The sequence below is a fragment of the Euphorbia lathyris genome, chromosome 4 (genome assembly GCF_963576675.1).
Source record: "Euphorbia lathyris chromosome 4, ddEupLath1.1, whole genome shotgun sequence".
Lineage (NCBI taxonomy): Eukaryota > Viridiplantae > Streptophyta > Magnoliopsida > Malpighiales > Euphorbiaceae > Euphorbia > Euphorbia lathyris.
The window spans coordinates 8,958,899-8,980,572 of record NC_088913.1 but is presented as its reverse complement, the minus strand read 5'-3'; the positions used below and the strand labels follow the sequence as shown (position 1 = coordinate 8,980,572).

Sequence of the window (21,674 nt, the reverse complement as noted above, 5' to 3'; positions counted from 1 at the left end):
TTACACCTGAAAAGTAACTTTTTATAATTTGTATAATACATTTTTTATTTTATAATTTATTTGTTGATTAATTTAAAACATGTCATATTAGACATTTTAAATACTAACAGCAACAGTTCAGTATAATTTTACCAAACACTAATAATTAAATAGCCAACAACAACAACAAATAGCTTACTACAACCGAAAACAACTAACATCAATATCAACATCTATTAGCTAACAGTTGAATCAAACATGCCCTTAATGCACCCATATATGAATTGATTTACGGAAGAGCCTAATACACTCATATATGAAAGATCAAGGGCGCAATGTGTCTAAAAAAAGATCGAAGGCTTAATGCACCAAACAATGAAAGATCATGGGCTCAATGTGTTTAAATGAAAGATCGATGGCTTAATGCACCAAATAATCAAAAATCAGGGACCTCGTGATACTTTTTGCCAACAAAAAAATAATCATCAAAGTCCATCCTACATTAGGTCCAACATCCATGGTATGTTTTAAGTCATTAAGTTTCATCATATGATGATCCCATTCAACACCATATATTTTTAATGATGGTGAACTTCATTTTGAAATGTTTTTAATCCTAAAATGGTATTTTACATCAAACATCATGCACCTCTACACATCAAATTTTTGGTTTGTCCTTTTCCTCATCTTGTATATATAAGTTGTTGTTGTTTGCTTTTTAGGCATAAGTGAATATATAATAGCTCATATTTCTCAACGTTGCAAGTATTTTGTCCTTCAATATGTTTTCTATTAGGAAACTGTTAAATGACTAGAGAAATTGGGGATATAATGGATAAAATCAATTAAAATATCATAATTGTTCTTTGTAGAATCAGATTTTCTTTTATTTATTTTTAGTTATTGGAATTTGAAATTTAAAATATATTTAATGTTTTATTGAAGATAATGTTGAATTAATCATGATTTCCCATCATCTTCCTATCGTACATTGAATATAGGAATTTTGTTGGACTCCATTTATTGTACGGATTCATCTAAGTGAATTTGAAAAGAAAAATGTATTAGTATTTTTAAATTCTTGGGATTAGTAATAATTACTCTCTCCCTTCCATAATATCTGTCTTTCTAGAGAATTTTTTTTCTTCCATAATGTTTGACGTTTTGATTCAATCAATGTACATTAATGAATGCATTTAATACAAAGGTAATAAAGTCTTTTAGTTAACATTAATTACAATTCTTAATTCTTATGTCTTAACCTTAAAAGACAAATATTATGGAACAAAATGAGTAGTTAACAACATATAATTGATGAGATGATAAGATTAGGAGATCAAATTTACATAAAATTATAAATGTAAGCTAATAAAAGGACTAAAGAGTAATAATATTATTTTAAATTTATTTGGTTCAATTTGACAGTTCACACTGATAGAAGGACTCAAGATTCAAATTATTATAAAAATATATAAAATAAATTGATGAGAACATAAGATTAGGAGTAGGCCAAAGGATGGGGTGGTGAAGTTGAATACGGATGGCTTCTGCCTCAACAATGGAAGAGTCGTGGCCGGAGGTGTTCTTAGAGACGCGGGGGGCGCCTGGATGTCTGGGTTCACCCAAAACCTGGGGTTGGGCTCGTCCTTTTCGACGGAGCTTTAGGGTATTCTCTCTGGTGTCAAGCTTGCCAGAAGTCTGGGTATTAAGAGGCTTTCTGTGGAGTCTGATAATAAGGAGGCCATTAATATGATTTCTGATAATCATGCTATTTGTCTTAATAGCCAAAACCTTATCAAAGCTATTAAAAGGCTTGGCTCTTCCTTTGAGTTCTTAGAGTTTAGCCATATCTTCAGAGAAAAGAACCGGATTACGGATCGCTGGGCATGAGGGGATGTTAGGTGTTACCACCCTTTCTGATCCTCCTATCTTTCTTTCTTCTCTTCTTTTAGAGGATAGGATTGAGGTTAGCTTTCCTAGGCTGATCCCAGGCTAGTTTGTTCTTTGTTTTGTTCTTTCTTTTCCCGTTTCTACCAAAACAAAGAACATAAGATTAGGAGATAAAATTTACATTAAATTATAAATGTAAATTAATGAAAGGACTAAAGAGTAATAATGTCATTTTAAATTTTATTTGGTCTATTTTGACAATTCACACTAATAGAATGACTCAAAAGCAATTTATTCAATTGTACATGACTTACATTTATATTATCGAGTAACATTCAAGTTAGGGGTGCAAACAAGCCTGCCTAGTTCGCAAACTGTTCGAGTTCGGCTCGGTCAAAGCTCGATCAAAGTTCAAATCGATTAGGCTCAGTTCGAGATCGGCTTGAGCTTTAAGAAGCAAGAGTTGAGCTTCCTTGGGTTCGGCTCGAAAGCTCGTGAATAGGCTCAAGAGTTTTTTTATTAATATTATTAATTTTTATTTTTTAATTTAAATACATTTTTAATTTTGTAATTTTTAATTAATTTTTCTAATTAGTAATTTTGAACAACGCATAAATGTTTTGTCCAAAACTCAATTTGAAACTATATGGTTGTAGACTACATATTAAATTAAAGGGTTAAGGTGCAAAAATACCACTAACGTTTTGGGTCAGGAGCAATTTAACCCATAACGCCTAAAATGGTGCAATTTTACCCCTAACGCTGGAAGCAAAGAGCAATTTTACCCCTAACGTTGATAAATTGGGTCAATTCCAGACACTATTATAAAACACAGATATTTTTGTTCATTATTCTGCACCAATTTCTTAACAATTCGTTCTGAAAAAACCGATTTCATGTTTTTTATAATTTAATAACAGAATTTGAGATTAATATTTATAAATTCGATGAATTTTTTAATTTTTTTTTTCTAATTCGTACAAAAAGACAGTTTATTTTTTTATTTTTTTCCACATACCAACGAATGTTTGTGATTTGTTACTAATAAAATGACACACGTATGAAGTGTAGATGACAAGATTCATGACCGAGAAGACAGTTTAATGAATTAGTTCTCAAATTTGACCCAATTTATTAACGTTAGGGGTAAAATTGCTCATGGCTTCCAATGTTAGGGGTAAAATTGCACCATTTTAGACGTTAGGGGTAAAATTGCTCCTGACCCAAAACGTTAGGGGTATTTTTGCACCTTAACCCTAAATTAAAATTTGATAGATTCTATATTTTTTTTAATCTTATTACTTTGTTTAAATTTATTGTACATTGTATATTTTATTTGTTTGGTGGAGTTTAAATTTGGTATTCCTTCAAAGCTGATTTTAGATAATAAAATGTTAATAAAGTATAATTAAGTATATTTAAAACTTAAAAAAAATAAAAAAAACGAACCCCCTGACGAACTTCGAGCTCAAACCGAACCTATATCGAGCTCGAACCGAACCTATACCGAGCTGGAGTCGAGCTCCAAAATCCAGGCTCGACGAGCTTCGAGCTCGAGCCGAGCCTGATCTCTGAATTTCTCGAGCTGAGCCGAGCCTAACCCTATTTTGTCTCGATTCGGCTCGTTCGCATCCCTAGTTCAAGTATTTGAAATTAAGGTTTAAAGCACTACGATGTAATTAGGAGTGTCAACGAGGCAGATATTCCATGTTATCGTTTTCTCTAGAAGATTCATCTTAATGGAGATGGATAATATATATTGCTTTGTTAAAAGTTTGACTAGTTTCAACTTAATTTTAAACAACACGAGCTTGTGCATGACGAATCTCGGCTCAAAAGCTCATGAGTAAGCTCGATTACAAAGTCATGAATAAAATTATGAGAAAACTAACGAGCTAGTGGTAACAAAGCTCGTGAACAATCTCGTTAAAAGTTTGTGATCAGCTCACAAACAGAAGATTAAGCTCGAACTTGTCAATATTCTAATGAGCCTAACATGGGTATGCCAAAGCTCAGCTCCATTACAACTAGGGTTGTAATCGAGCCGATCCAAGCCGAGTTTTGGTTTGCTCAAGCTCGCCTCATCATAATGTTTATGAGCTCGAGTGGAGCTTCGAGCTCAAATTTGTGTTTCAACTTGGCTCGTTTAGAAGATCCTTGGTTCACGAGCCAGCTCGTTTATCTTGTCCACGAGTTTAGCTCGCGAGCTGCTCATTTATTTTAATCACGAGCTTTATTATGAGCAGTTTGTTTCTTTTATTCACAACGAAATAATAAATAAAATAATAGAATGTTTAGCAAATGAAATAATGCAATTTTACACGAATAAACATTAAAAACCTCATTTTAGTCATTAAATAAAAAAATACTGTAAGCGAGGGAGGCGAAAATAATAATAGGTATGGGAGGAGGAGAAGTGAATGTGATGAAGATATGAAGTGGCTGATGATGATGATTCAGAAAAAAAACTCTAAAATCAATGTTGTTTGTGAACATTATAATCGAGTTTACTTATGAACTTGTGAACGAGCATGTAACTTAGCCTGCTCGTGAGCTATCAAGTCGAGTTTTGTCATGCTCAAGTTTTGTTCGTTTACGAATCGAGCCTCTAAACCGTGTTCACGAGCGACTTGTTTATAAATCGAACCAAGTATAGCCGATATGACCACCAAGCTTATTATGAGAGGCTCGACTCATTTAAAGCCTTAATTACAACACTATATAAAATGTAGGGAAAAGTACAAAACTGATTTGGCAGATTTACAAAGACAATCCACGTGTTTTAAAAGTTTGCAAGTAGGAGCATGTGCTTTTTGTGGTTTATAAATTCATTCCTTGTAAAAATTATTATCGTGACTACTTACCCAAAAAGAGAGAAAATATGAGCAATTAAAAAACATTGGCTTTGCAAATTATCCAAAATTTTAGGTCTAACTTCATAATTTAACAAGACCACAGATGTTGTTTGGCCCAAATTAACTCATATATTATTTAACTGCAAAATTCATATAAATACAGATTATTATTTGCAAACTTTTAAACGGGGAATACTATCTTACCAATCGACTAAACCACAAAGTTTATTTTTATAGTTTTGATAACATCGGGATATTATTCATAGGATCCAAAAGGATATTTACAAAAACAGCCGCGTATTGGGGAGGTCCGAGAAACAATGGCGTATCAAACAACTCATCCTAATGGCGGATCTCCTAGACTCTGCCACACACGATCCATAGTCAAACCTATGTGAGATTCGCCATAGACACCTTGATCCGCCCAACAGACGGTTGAGTTGATTCCCGTTAAAGGCAATTAATGAATCATTAATGAGCTAACGGCCACATTTAAGGAGAGATCCATAACCGCCATTTAATGAGGTATTAATGGAAACCTTCTAGCTTCTGGAAGTTATAAATCCTATAACTATAAATAGCTTGCTCACCAAGCTATCAAGCTACACATTCATACTATCATAGGCATTCTATTTTGTCAATTCAGTTTATTCTTCTATACTTTATACTGACTTTGGCATCGGAGCTTCCCCCATCGAACCCAACGACGCCCCCCACAGGGACGAAAGCCACAAGTCATCAATTTTGTTAAAAAATATAATTAAATGAATAAAATTTTGGTAAAGAATAAAATATTATTGTTAGCGATATTTTGCGAATATGCTAATTTTCAACGTTGTCACGTGTGGTTAGGGTGCGGGCGTGCCAGAGAAGATTATTTATCAATTAAAATGGTTAAGTTTATGAAATTTGTGCACCAAAACTTGAAATCTAAACGAGGCGATTGGCGAGAAATGCAAGGATTGAAAAAGTCCATCTCGCCGTTATAGAAACTTTGCTAGATAAATCGATTTTATTTAAGCTACCGTGAGTAAATTAAAGATGGATAAAGTAAATAAATTAAAAGTGCGAGATTGACACAAGATTTGGTGAAAATTTGGTATTTTATTGATATAAATAAAGGTTTGAATACATATGTTCAAAGTAAGCATAAAAATGAAATTAATTACAATTGAAAATTTGCTATACTAAACATATAGATAATCAATTGAATGGAGGAAAAACAAATCAAATACAAGGAATTGAAATACAAATAATAATAAATTGGAATTCAATGACAAAGTCATAGCCACAATAGCCATCTAGGCTGGACGTTGAATTTTGGTGTCGGTTCGAGGTTCTCGGAGCATCGTACTCGATTGGCACGAGCGGATTGATCTAGAAAATCTTTGACTTGTGGTAGGCAAAATGAGGCAGATTTGTCCTCCAACTTTGGAGGGATCGTATGAATGCTTAAGAACACATAATTAAATGAATAAAAAGGCTAAACTTAAATTCAGGAAGTCAGGAACAAAATTTTATGAGGGGTCGAAGGCTAAAACAAACTTTAAATGGACAAAATTGGGCTTTAAAAATCACTGAATGAATCTGGAAAAACTGGAAACAGAATGTCTAAAGAATTTGAGTTGCAAAGATTAGCTTCTTAATGGAGTTTCCGAACACGGAATTGGGCAAATTAAAAGGCTAGATTGAACTTCAGGAAGTTAGGAACATATTTGGCAAAAAATGACTTTAAATAGACCAAATCGGGCTTTGAAGATAATTGGATGAATCTGGAAAAATTAATTTGCAAAATGATTCTAGCTAAGGAATTGAGCAAACTAAAGGCTTAGGAATGCTAAATTGAAATGATAAAACTTGAAAAGAGGCTATTAGAACTTGAATGAAAGCTAAAGCAAGCTATAAAAAGGAATTAAAACTAAAACTTGAAGAACAAAAGCAAAGAATTTAAGAACTAAGAACTTACAAAGATAGCATTGGAAAGGACATTTAGGGATGAGTTTTGTTGTGTTGACTGAGTGTATTATTATGAAGAATGGAGGGTCTATTTATAGAATTTTAAAAGGGCAATTTGTGTAATTAATCAACCCACTTCTCCTTAATTTTCTCTCAGCTTTTCACCAAAATTTGACGCATAATTAACTTCCACTAACCACCCTCAACTACCTCCTAACTTCCACTAACCACCACCAACTACCTCCTAACTTATTCCCTCAACTTCCATGCCACATCATTCCACTACTTTGTGGTTGGAGAGAGTCTTAAGGCTAGTCATAGGTGTAGGTAAGGCTTTGTGGATTAGCTCGTGGTTCCGTTCGGTGTGCGTTCAGAGAAGTAGGGTGGACCGAAACGAGATTCCTGGAAAAAGTTCCAAGAGTAGGTCTCACCGAGGCCTATCAAATATATATATATATATATATATATATATATATATATATTTGATTTTCTTTCATATAATTTTTCCATTAAAAGCATTTGTAAATCAGAGACCGACTTCAGTTAAGGTGTGGGCACGTCCTGTCTCAAATCGAGCTATAATGGGAAGCTGTAATTGAAGATCAGAGACCAGTTAAGGCGTGGGCACATCTTGTCTCAAATTAAGACATAGCGGGAAAGTTGTAATTGGAAAGTAGTAGCCAACTTCAGTTAAGGCGTGGGCACGTGGCTGGACGATTTTGGAAGAGAAAAAAGGATATTTTCAAATTTTATTTTTATGAATATTATCTTTAAAACTTAGTCTAAAATTAACTATATACTTTATTTACATAAATAAATAAAATTTATTTATTTTGGACTAACAATTGCCCTCCTCTTTTGTGTATAAATTGACTAGGATTAAAATTTGTACACAAAACACTACAAGAAAAACGCGGATTACCGACGGATATTTTCGTCGGTAATCAACAGAAATCCGTCGGTAATCGTTGTTACCTACGGATCAACAACGTATACATACCCGTCGGTATAAGGCTCGTAGGAACTTCATACCGAGCTTTTTTCTTTCCGTCGGTAATTCATTCCGACCCATTTTGGTAGGAACAATTCCGTCGGAAACTCTAGACACCGACCGATTATTTCCGATGCAAGCGTGGTTGGTAAAGTAATTTCCGACGAATGATCACCGACGCATTCCGTCGGAAATTCTTTATTTCCAATTTTACATTTAATTAATGCTTTTATTACCTGTAGCCATTCTCCAACGGATTTCCGTCGGAAATTATATATATTCTATAAACAGGAATTCTAATAATATTAATAATATTATTATTAATATTAATACTATTATTGTTAATATTATTAATATTATTATTATAAAATTCACCATATATATAACATAACACATTAATTAAACCATAATGCATATATTACTAAATAATACTGAGTATTTTGAATAACATCATATAGATTGTCTAATATATATCCTACCCGATCTAGATAAAATCTAGATAAAACTATATAGTATCCTATCGGATCTAATTAGGATAAAATGTTAACAAAACCATATAGCCTAAGTTAAGTCATCTAGATAATCTAGAACATCTAAAACTATATATCCTAAGTTAAGTCATCTAGATCATCATCATTTATAGAGTCAACCTGACTAGATGAATGTTGTTCTCGGTTTTGACGCAACTCAGTAAGCTCTAACCGAAACCGCGCTATAACATCCTGCAAAGAGCCAATTTGATCTCTCATTTGTACCTCTAAATCATGTTGGTTCTTTTTAATCTCCTCAATATCTTCACAAGTTACACCAAGATGAATTTGACGTGATTCATGCCCTCGTTGCATCCCCTCATCATGTCGCTCTTGGCTATCTACAAGAGTTTGCACTATCTGGTTCGATCTATCAAACTGTGACTGCATATGAGAATATGGGTCAGGAGATGCTGAAGTGGATGCGCCTGATGTGTTTGGTGGGCATTGTGATGAGGCTGATCCGTAGTATCTACAAGCAGCATCACCCAATCCATACAATCTGTGTTTTTTGTTACGTCCTCCAACAACTTGGTAATACATCTCCAACACATCTTCTGCCCTATTTTCTTCGCTTTGAAGACTTGCAGCCACTGCACGAACATACTCTTCCTAAACATTAATGAATGTTCTTTTGTTAATCAGTGTTGTATTAATGAAATAATTAATTTAAAAGAATAGTTCAATAATTAGAAAATGTAACTTTCTTAATTACCTCAACAGCTTGTGCACGAGGATCAGACCAAGAAGAACCATCATGGCGCTTTGTATGAGTGTATGCAAATAACTCATGCGAAGTTGGTACACGTCCAAGAAGTGTTGTCTGTAAAAAAAACTTTTAAAGTCAAAAACCTATAAAACATCATCGGATCAGCAACATTGATTAGCAAAAAGATGCAACAGAATCACAAAAACAACTTTTAAATAACACAAGTTGAGACAATACAAAATAACAACTAATTAAACAAAACCTCGTAGAAAACTAAAATTGATAAACTACACTCTTATTTGCAAACCGTAAGTCTTCTTTTCATGTTCAACATACCAGCACCAATAAATATCCATGGAAAGCACTAATGAGCAGCAAAATAATAAGCAGCAAAATATCCATGGAAAGCACTTATGAGCAGCAAAATAGTGAGCCATGGAAGTTCCAGCATAACAGCAATACAATTACCAAAAACCAACACCAAAATGGTCTAATTTTACCCCTAAAACGCTAAGCAAGTTCAATTGGTAAAATTGATCTTTTTTTATAATGTTACGGGTCAAATTGCATTATTTTATACGTTAGAGGCTGATCCGTAGCCTATTCCCTATATATATATATATATATATATATATATATATAATCTCTTATTTAAGAACACCAAAATTTATATAGAAAAAAAAACCTTGTAAAAATCCTCAAAGTATCACCAAATTTAAAGCACTAGTGAGTAGCAAAATATCCATAGAAGTTCCACCTTAAATGCAAAATATGAGCAGCAAAAAAAAGCACTAGTGAGCAGCAAATATCCATGGAAATTCCACCTTAAATGCCAAAAATATGAGCAGCAAAATATCCATGGAAGTTCCAGCTTAAATACAAAATATGAGCAGCAAAAGAAAGCACTAATGAGCAGCAAAATATCCATGGAAGTTCCAACATAACAGTCATGCAAAATGACCAACAAATCAGCCACTTACCAAACGCTCCAATATTTCAGAATGTGAGATTGATCCTCTCGTATGTGTAGCTGCAGCAGGCTGTGTATTATCTCCCCCGTATCTATTTAATTGGTTTTGCATACAGAGTTTTTTAAAGGCAGCAGAATCCCATTCAACAAGCCATGCTCTCCACGTTTGCTCGCTCACGAAAGGAGGCCTTATTCTCTTCTTTCGGATGTCAGAAAGATAGTCACTATACCTATTTTGAAGTCTCTTTTTAAAAGCGATATACATTTGATTGTTGTTGTATTTGTTGTTGTCCCAAATTACTTTTTTCTGCATAAACGATATTTAAATCATTTGAACTAAATTCCATATATATATATATATATATATATATATATATAACACAAGTAAAATAATATAAGGAATTTCCAAACGAAATAAAGTATATACCTGAAACTCTTCCCAATACATTTGCAGCATATCTAGATGAAGGGTCTTCCAACGATATCCCGATGGATGGGCACGCACAGTAAAAGATTCTCGGATTTTTTGTGATGCTTTATGTGAAGGTTGCAAGCTAATAATGCAACAATAAATTCAACATGGATAGATTAAGCAAATATTTGACTCTCAAACATCAACTCAAGTATATTAATTGTAATTTCACTTACTTGCCTCCTGCATCAATTCTAACTAATAATTTTCCCCCATCTTCACTTGGAAAAGAAAAGAGAAAACTCTCTCAAATTGGAAAAGAAAAGAGAAAACTCTCTCAAATTGTATTCATCCAAAGTCTCCTCAAAAAACAGAAAAACATGCCTTTATATAGGCTTACGGGAAAGAAAGCAAAATAGGAAAAAAGATAATTATTCTCAATGTAAAAAGGAATGAAAGCAAAAAGGAAAAAAAAAGATAATTAATCCTAAATGTAAAAAGGAAAGAAAGCAAAATAGGAAAAAATAAATAGTTTATCAAGTCATTAGTTGAATTCCTCACTTCCTACATTTAAGTTTACCAATTCACAGTGTAAATTCTCCATGCAAAAGACATGAGTTGGGGCTTTAGATAAAATACATGGTGTATATGGTCAAAGAAGTTAAGATATTCTTCATGTTACAAATAAGAAAATGAAAATAAGACATTAAAAAAGTTTATTTTCCTTAAACATCCGACAAAGGTCCAGCAATCTGTCACAATGGTGTTGGAAGTCCTATTGTATGAAGTAGAAATAATATGTCAAGGTGACTGTCATTGAAGGATGATTGGAAGCAAATTATATTATATCAAGTCAATTTCTGCTTTTGAACTTTTATTTTAAGCCATATGGAGGACTTCTCTAACAATGATAAAGGCTTATACAACAAAACAATAATGTGAGGGTCTAATAAAGTGAAATCAAAAAGTTCAAGAACCAAATGCCTTTCCAAGAGTATAAGCTAATAAAACAGTAATGAGTAGTATACCACAATTCACTAGCACAACGGAAAGAGAAGAACAATTGAACACAGCAACCCGAATTATGTTCCAACAATTCATTTTATAATAGGAAGTAAACAAATGATAATTAATTCATCTATCTACTGCATATAATTTAGAATGTAAAATTATAGACATAGATAATATAAATACAATCTAACTTGCAAGTGGCATTTTCAAAGTTTTTGCACATTACAAGTGTTCAGTAAAACTGTGAAGACTCCAAACATTATTATATAAATGCAAAATAACAGAGCAATAGTTGTTTTTTTATACTGCTTATATTAATTCTAACCTGTTAGTAACAACCTTGTTTTCAGGTTTCTTCACAAAATCAGTCTCCTTCCTTCACGGTATTGTTGTAAGCTTTGGTAGTACTCCTGTTGACTTTCTTTGTTTCTGTCTCCTCTCCTTCCAATACTACCTCATTTACTGAAACAGGGAAAATAAATGTATCATGCAAAATTGATGTTTTAAGAATGATCACATCTGATCAACAACAGTAACAAAAACAAAACCTTTATCACTCTCTAAAACATTATCTTCCATATTTATAAGAGCACCCAAAAGGAAATTGGTTTAGGCTGTATTGACTAGACTTACCGAATTGATCAGTTAGTAACGAATAGGTACTTTCTAGTTCAGTAGATTGAGTTCATGTTCAGTAAGCAACTGAACTAAGTGTGAAGTAAGTCCTCATATATCTCTTACACTATACCATAAAACCCCCTAATGCAACCAAATTTGAATTTGTTGCTTGAAAATTGATGCATTAAATTAGTTTATTTTGTTGTATTTCAATAATGTTGCATTTTTGTTGCAATAATCTTCAAATTAGCAAAATGATAAAAAAATATGCAACAAAAATATTAATTGTTGCTTGACATGTTGCTTTTAAGCAAGTTAATCCAACAATTTATTTAAATTGTTACAAAAAATAATGTAAAACCGAGAAAGCAACAAAATTGTAATTGTTGCATTTACATTTAAGTGATCTAATGCAACAAAAATAAAGAAAAACTAACAAATATATAATGTTGCAATTAAAATAATTTATTATTTTATTAATATATATATAAAAATATTAATTTTTGAGAACAATTATATAATATTAAATTTTTGGAACAGTTATACAATATTAAATATTAATTTTTTTTATTAATATATAAACTTGTAAAAGAAATTTTCAAATTTTTATATGAAATGTTTCTTCTTACCTTTTTATGGTGCTTTGCACAAATTAATTTGAATTTATTTATCAAAATTAATAAAAAAAAGACTCCATTTCACAAAGCATAGATAATAAAAAAATGTTTTGAAGGTTAAATTGAAGTTTCAATGATCTAAAGTAGGTAATTGTAATGCATAGGGGTTTAATCGAATCATATTTAAACAATTGGGTCTAAATTGATATATGGAAGAACATGATTGAAGAGATTAAAAGAAAGTTGGGGTCAAATTTAAGGATTGATAAAACATGAGGGGATAATCTGTAATTTGTAGGGGTAAGTTGGGAATAATAAACAAGGGTTACTCTTTACCCATTTCCCAGCGGTTCAACTCCTCCTCCATTCTTCCTTTCGTTCAGAAAACACGACACCTTCCATGGCTTCCTCCCTCTTCTCTACATCTCTCTTGTTCTTTCCCTAAGCACGACAGCTCTCCTTAAGAAAGGGGATAGATATTAGATCCCACGGATTAAAGAAGGCGATTTGATGTTAGCAGTTGCTGCTTCTCACTTTCTCCGTCCGTTTGGTTCTTTTTCGGTAAATTTCTCTTCTTCCTTTGATTTATTTCTGAGTTTTTTGGGTATGAATCTGAACCTTCTCCCTTCTTTGGTGGCTGCAGATCTGCTCCGATCTATCAATCTGCTGTGGTGCTTCTTTTCGTGTTGGTGTCGGCTTCTCGGTAAGGACTTGTTATCTTGAAGATTAATGTCTTTGTTTTTCCAGGATTTATATTGGGTCAGTGAGGTATAAAAAGTGCATGATGTTTCAGTTCATGTGTACCTTTTTGTTTTTAAATGCCATCAAAATGTCAAGCTTTAATTTTGAGTATTGAATTGACCCATCAGTTTATATCCAAATAAAATTGCAAACGAGAATGTCAGTAGTAATCTTAGGATAATAGTTTCAAGAGGAGGGTTACTTTGTTTTTAGATGGAATGATCATAGCAGTGCTTTCCATTTAAGCGCAGCAAGTATAATGTTAGTTGTGCTAAGTTTAGGAGCCATAGATGTATTCTATTACCCGATTTTTACTAAAAAGGTTAATCATGTTATACTGAAGGCATATCTTACCTGCCTGACTGATAATGGAATTTTATTGTGGCGACTTGGTCTGGGTACTGGTCTGGGATAACTTTGAAACACTTGTTTAAACCAACTACAAGTAACAAATTAAAGGGATAAGGTACCAAAATAGGTCTAAGGTTTTTGGGAAAGTACTAATTTAGGCCCAACGTTCAAAATAGCTCCAATATAAGCTTAACGTTTACAACATAATATCAATTTAGGCTTAACGTTTACAATATAGCATCAATTTAGGCCTCACGTACAAAGTAGCACCAATATAGGCTTAACGTTTATAAAATAATACGAATTTAAGCTTAACGTTTTACAAAATATATACAATTTAAACTAAACTTCACAATTTTAAATTACTTTTAGTTTGCATATATTACATATTGTTTAGTTTAAAATTGTGAAGTTTAGTTTAAATTGTATATATTTTGTAAAACGTTAAACTTAAATTCGTATTATTTTATAAACGTTAAGCCTATATTGGTGCTACTTTGTACGTGAGGCCTAAATTGATGCTATATTGTAAACGTTAAGCCTAAATTAATATTATGTTGTAAACCTTAAGCTTATATTGGTGCTATTTTGAACGTTGGGCGTAAATTGATACTTCCCCAAAAACCTTAGACCTATTTTGGTACCTTATCCCTAAATTAAACCATACCTTCACTTGTGAGGATTCCACATATGTTGGAGGAATTCTCTTCAATGCCAGATTTCTCCGAAACTAGTAATCTAGGCTGCCACCTGCTAAATTTGAAATTCCATGGAGGAAACTTTTTCCACTGTACATTCTTCTGGCAATAGTGGCTTGCCTGCTTCAATTTTGATACCCACTTGACCAAGACGTAGAAACAGAAGCTTTTTGAAGATTGTTGTAAATTTAAAGGAGCTTCTTGAAGCAATTTCACCAAGTTTTTGTATGATATCTTTAGGGCGTCTATCACCATTACTGCCTTTGTTCCAGGGATAGTCAAATGTGTCAAGCAGCTGAGCTTCTGTTTTCTCAGCCCTCCTCTTATCTCTCATATGTTTATATTCATTCAAGAATGAGGAAGACTAGAATTAATCACTAATTAGTTGATTATGCACTGCTCGCCAGCAGCGAGTTTTCATTTCCGTGCATTTTTTGGTATACTTTGTTAATGTTTTCATTTCTTTATCTTTGTTCTATTGCTTTCTGGTTGTTTTTAAATACTGTTGACAATATTTTTGTTTGAAATGGAACTTAATACATAAAATAAATATAGAGAGAAGTGAATAATTGGTTGAATAAATCTCTAAATCTTTTAATGAGAATTCTCCAAGTTCATCCCTGCAAGTATTGAGACGGAATGGGAAATACATCTCCGCCACTCCTTCTGTATCTTTAAATGTAAAACATCTGCATGCAGTATAATAGTGTGATGAGATGCTGCTTATTTAAAGTTTTATTATTGTCAAATTCTCCATAAACATTTATGAGTGGTAAAGTGTACGAATAGAGTAGCCATTGGGTGCATGGAAATATATAATTGATAAAATCAGAGCATAAAGGAGGGTCCCTTAATTTATATGAGTTGTAAATGTAGCCAATATTAAGACTGACTAATGATATTATGGCATAATTGGCATATATATGTCCACCACCACCACCGCCACTTATGGCAGATGTGCCATAACTTTTTGTTTGGTAAATAGTACAAGAATCATCAAATCAAAAGAGAGTTAGTTGATTTATTTTGTTGATTCCATAACTTTTATAACGTCTACAGGTTTTCTATTTTTATTGTCTGAATAGATCACGATAGCTTGCTTGCCCTCGATACGTTCACGTGACTATATTATTAGGCGAATAAAGGGTCAAATTGGCTCCTTAAGTTGGCAGGGGGAGTCAATTTGGTCCAATTCAATCTTTGGGTATCCATTCAGCCCAAATTTTAGAGAGAGGGGACAAGAGGGAAAGTGACGTCGAGGATAAAATTAAAAATATAAAAGTGCATTGTAATATTTAAAGTAATAGTAGTTTTTAAGTGTAAAAATAAATTTCCGGTATCAAAGTATAAGCATGATAAATTTCAGGTACCAAAAATAAATTGTACTTTCTAGGCTAATTTGATCTCGGTCTAATCTACAAAAAAAATGAGTAAAATTTGGAGTGATTAATTCAGGTGCCAGTAACAAGTGGGTTAGCTATATATGAAACATTTAGAATTTATAAGGGAAAAAGAAAGATATCATCAAAAGGAGAGGCATGAAGTAATTTGAGTGTGCCTAAATTGATAGTTTACTGTTTATGTGGTTTAATTGCTGGTATTGTTGGAGGTTTGCTTGGTCTTGGTGGTGGTTTCATCTTAGATCCTCTTTTCCTTGAGACGGGAATCCCTCCTCACGTATCTTATTTTTCTTAGTTATTAATTTTAGAGTAATTAAGTTTATGTAATTTACTATATATAGGTGTCAAGTGCGATCGCTACATTTGCAATGACATTTTCTGCTTCCATGTCTGTAGTAGAATACTACCTCCTCAAACGTATCCCAATTCCATATGGTAATGAATTTGGGCCAAATTGATTATCCATGCCAATTTAAGGGGCCTATTTGACCCTTTATTCATTATTAGGCTAACAAATTTGATGAATATAATTGCATTTTGTATCAAGCAATTGAGAAATTTATTTTCATTTTTTTAGTCAGGTAGGATGTAATTATTTATAGGATTCCTTCTTTCTTCCTAGGGGATTTATAACGACATTGACCTTCAGCCCATTATAATATCAGCATTTGAAGACTGCAGAACGAGTGACACAATGGGTTGATGCTACCGGTTTAACTGCCACCGTTACAGGTTTGTTATACGTGTAATTAATCTCAAATTTTTTTACTAACTCTGTGTTTGTAGAATTTGGATTTAAAATATCAAAATAAAAAAGTTGGGTAATAATTGCATTTCCGCTTGCATTTTCGCTTCTTGCATTATCTATATCACCATAAAAAATGAAAGAAAATATTATTTTCTTTTATTTGATTGGATTGACGAGCTTGCCTATTAAAGTTTGATAGCAAAAAAGGGAGTTAAGACTCGAGGAATTCAATTAACTTACTACAGATGTCAAGTAAGAATTGAACCCTGTCCAGTCCTTTTTGGTTCAGCTGTCCAGAACATTTTTCTCTAACTTTCTTAAATCAGTGTTAATTGCATCTTCTAATTCTAGTTATTTTTTTGCATGTTAAAGGGTAAAATGGGGTAATGTTAGTTTTTTAGCTGATTCTGTCTCTCCTTCAAATAACGTATCGAATGAGCCAAGTATTGAGGTAAATATATAATATCACTTGTACATTATTGTAATATAATTTCATAATGAGAATTTGCAATTGATATGAGTTAAACGTCAATTCTTGTACAGGATGATGATGGAGAAGATAACGAGTGATATCAATGAAAGATTGTCGTTTCTTAGACTTTGAAAACTATGTATTGTACATATATTATGATACTCTATCTTATTTTGTAAAAGATTGTGTATGTATATTTTGGATCATTGTTTAGAAGTATATTTATTATATTTCAGATTATACTTTTCGAAATTAGTCAAAATTTGCATTTATTACAGGTTTAAATTATTCAAAAGAAATGCAACAAAAAAGCTGCAGATTACAATTGTTGCATTATTCAATTATAAATGTTGCAAAAAGGTACCAAATATGTTGCAGATTCCAGTTAAAATTGTTGCAAAAGCTAATAAATATGTTGCAGTAGTCAATTAAAAGTGTTGCAATTTCAATCAATTATGTTGCAACTTCGAACTAAAATTGTTGCAAATTCATAACATTTGTTGCATTAGAAGCAATATTCGTGTTGCAAAAACTATTAAAATTGTTGCAAAAATTAAATAAATTAGTTGCATTTGATTTAATGCAACAATAATAACATGTTGCATTATTTTGTAAATTTGTTGCTTTAATCAAAAATTTGTTGCAAATAATTAAAAAATATCCAAGAATTGTTAATTGTTGCTATTCTTTGCAAATTGTTGCATTAGCAAATAATGCTACAGGAGCATCCGCAACAATTGGAATTTTGTTGCGTTAGGCCAATTTTTGACCTACTGCAACTCAAAAAGGGGTCTAAGCCAACAATTTCACTTGGTTGCATTAGGGGTTTTATGGTGTAGTGTTATTCTTCTACGCAATACCCTATGATTTAATAGGCTATAGGGCTGGTGGAAGAGATATGGGGTCAGTAGCGTTACCAATAGGTTCATACGCTATGGGTTCCGGTTTCCAGTAAAAACTACATTTCTTCCTTTCCATTACCTTTGTTTCCGAGAAGTAATTAGGTAACGAATAAGGGACTTCTCTTGCTGTCTGTTGTGAGATTAACTTACTTCAGTAAGCTCAAGAAAAGCAAGATTAACTCATATCTTATTACTCTACGTAATTAATTACTCTATTTCTTCTACGCTGCGAGTTACGAACGATTCCATTTTTTTTATCAAAAACCTTGAAACCCACCCCCCCAACCTAATAACAACACTGAAACACAAACCCAAAAACAAAATGAAAGATTAAAACAAAAGGAGCAGCCTTTTAGGAGTGAACCATGAGGGCTGAGCAACCTTTTATGTGAATCTATAAACCCTAAATCTCAGATTAAGGGGAAAATCTTTAAACCCATTCAAAATCAAAGCAAATCAAAGAAAATCAGTCAAGATTAAGAAGTTCACTCACCTAAATCAAAGAAGAATCCAAAGCTTGATGGTAGAGAAATCTAGGCCGCAGCTGCTGTGTCCAAAAAACAATGGGTCAATATAAACGGGTGAGGGATTAGCCGTTGAATGAAAAATGGAGAAACAAATAGAAAGGGTTTGCTAGTTCTTAAGTGAGAAAAAGTATGGCACCTTGTGTGTTCTCCATGAAAGAGGAGAGGCTTGAGAGAGAGAGAGGTGAGAAAGAGGAAAGGACTCAACTAGTTGAAAACGTACAGTCGTTTGGGAGGGAAATGAAAAGGGAAATAAAAAGCACGTGAAAAAAAAGGGGGGAGAATGATTTTCTATTCCCGCTAATCCAAAAAGGAATAGATTATTCTAAAATAATAATAATAATAAATAATAAATAATTATTTTTTTATTTTTTATTTTTTATTCATACTGACGGAATTCCGCCGGTATGTAAAATTATTGGCCGGTAATTTTATCGGCGGATATCCTTACCAACGAATCCGCTGCTGAGCTTAATATTCACCAACCATTTTTCAATATCGTCCCTGATCCGCCGGTAATCTGCAGCGTAATCAATTCCGCTGCTATTCCACCGGTAATCAGCAACGCGATTGAATCCGCCGGTAATGTCCGCCGGTAATCCACGTTTTTTTTATAGTGAAAGAATCTATTTAGGATTTTTAAACCAAATATTCTTTTTTTTTCTTTTATATTTTTTCCTTTTTTTACTGATTATGGAGAGTTCAGAGCATTTTGCGAAAGTCAAGGCATTTAGAACAGGTTCGCCTCTGTTTACTACCCCCAATCCAACGGAATGACTGAAGTTACAAATCGAACGATCGTTAAAGGTATTAAAAAGAGACTGGGGGAGCATAACAAAAAGTGGGCGGATCAGCTAATGAATGTCCTGTCCTATGGGCATACAGAACCACTCCTCGAATGGCAACAGGTGAATCTCCATCCGCCCAGCAGGGGCTATTCTCCTCTTCTTAACGGGGGGATCCGCAGCTCCCACTAAAGGGTGTTTCTCAGAGCTCTTACTGGGATCCGCCACCTGCGCATCTTTCTGGGCCTCTAACGCCTTCTATTTTTTACGCTTCTCTATAAGAGCGCGACTGGCCTTAGACAAACCCCTGACAAGGGAACAACAAAATAATCAAGGTTCAAGGAAAGAATAAAAGTACCTTCATCAAATTGAGTAAACTTCGTGTAAGTAATCTCAGTCCCCACTCGACGGACTAAAGGAATGTCATTCATCATGAATTCCAGAGCATCGCCGTATGTCCAGAAGTCTGTTTTAATACTCTTCATAAGACCCACCACTTTCTCGTCACGGTCAGTCAGTATGCGCAGATCTCCAACCATGTGTTGGGGCTTATAGTTCCAGTTCAATGGGAATCCCAGAGATTCGCCCTCCGCCACTTTGACAAAGAAAAACTTTTCCTCCCAAAAATGGACGTTCGACATCTTATCGCTAAAGGGCGAATAACCCTGGAATTTGACGAAAGTAATGAAAGATTCTGTTTGGTGCTTTGAGGGCTTGTGAAGAGATTGAAAGACCCGAGGAGTGCAGGTTACCCCCAAATTTGAAGCTAAAAAGCAATCTAAAGCTATGTCCAACTAGCCGTTTGGATGCAGCTGGCAAACGGTGATCCCAAAGTAGTCCAAAATTTCTCTCATCATCCGGGGAAGAGGAAGGCGGAATCCTCTCTCCACATGACTCATGTACACAGAAAGGAATCCCCTAGGGGGACAGGCGGGTCGCTGATGAGCAGCCGCCAACTCAGTCTCATAATTCTTAATCCATGGATATCGATCTGCCAAATCAGCAAGATCCGCGGCGTTCATGCGAGACGAAGTGGTCTCTGCGCGAGGCTTGTTCTTTCTAATCGGAGTCGAAGGGGAAGCCTACATACTGAAAAAGGTCCTGGGGTCTATCGCCGGAGCAATTCGAGCTGCAGCGGTGGAAGAGTTCTGAATTTTAACTAAACGGGGACGACGGTTCCTACACTCCCTCACCGTATTCCTTAACTCAGATAGATCGCAACTAGGGGTACTCTCAGAGGAATCAGAACTCTCAGAAGAAGTCCAGCTAAATCAAGGGTCAGAGGAAGGGGTCACACCGAAGAGTTTAGTGGTAGAACCAGAAGAGGTACTCATAAAAATCTAGATGAAAACGAAAACAAGACGAAAGAATAAACTTACATGAAATGTCGAAAGCTTCAAATACTCAAAGTTCTTGACACGAAGAAAGCTCTAGAAAAACGCAGGGAAAAAATGAAGCAAATGACAAAGTGAAGGGGAAGAGAGAGAAAAAAGAATTTAAAAGGAAACCGCCACTTACCTCGAGCGGTGCGTCCCTGACACCTGCCACTCGATGGATGGCCTGGAACAGAGCACCCATCAATTAGACAACTATTGACGGCACGGCAGGAAGATCAAAAGCCCTAAAGGACTTCAACGCAACTTTAGGGGGGGCTTCTGATAACATCGAGATATTATTTACGGGACCAAAAGGGATATTAGCCAAAACGACCGCGTATCCAAGTAGTCGAGAAAGCTATGGCGTATCGCATAAGCTACTACAGAGGCGAATCGCAGGGATTCCTCCACACGCTATCCATAGTCAACCCTATGGGAGACCCGCCATTATGCCACGATCCGCCCAGAGGGTAAATACGCAGATCCCCGTAAAGACAATTAATAACCCATTAATTAGCTAACGGTCGTACATGAATAAGATCAGTAACCGCCATTAATGAGGCATTAATGGAGACTTTCTAGTTACTGAGGGTTACGACTACATGACTATAAATAGCTTGCATCCCAAGCTATCAACGTACACTTTCATTCTAAATTAAACTAAATAAACTTTAAAATATTGTACTAAATTATTGTGTACTATATGTTTTAATAATAACATTTAATTTTCCAATTTTAACGTATTTTTTTCTATATAATCATAATCTCTTCAATATTAACTAATTTATTTATTAAGTTTTATATAATTATATTATTTATTAAAACGTGAATGAAAAATATTTTAATAATTAAAAAATAGGAGTACAATTATATAAAATTACAAAAGTATTTATTTTATCCAATAAATTTTATGGATGAAATGAAAAAAATACATTTTCTGAAAAATAAAAAATTCATAATGTAGTAATCTATAATTTAAAGACATTACATTAGAGATTAATAAAAATGATAATAAAAATTTAATAGAAAATAATAGTAGAATTTTTTTTAATTAATATAGACAAATATATGAATATCAAGAATATACAATGCATATTTGAGGTCTGTTTGGTTTATGTGTTGTGTTATTATTTGAATAT

General features: G+C 33.6%; 1 protein-coding gene across 1 annotated transcript; it reads right to left on the bottom strand.

Annotated features, from left to right (window-relative positions):
- Positions 1-8,279: 8,279 nt before the first annotated feature.
- On the bottom strand, positions 8,280-9,992 carry LOC136227047 (uncharacterized). Its single transcript, XM_066015776.1, has 3 exons — positions 9,891-9,992; positions 8,917-9,024; positions 8,280-8,813 (listed from the first exon to the last, which is right to left on the bottom strand). The coding sequence occupies exons 1-3, from the start codon at positions 9,990-9,992 to the stop codon at positions 8,280-8,282; spliced, it is 744 nt and encodes a 247-aa protein (XP_065871848.1).
- Between the last annotated feature and the right edge of the window lie 11,682 nt (positions 9,993-21,674).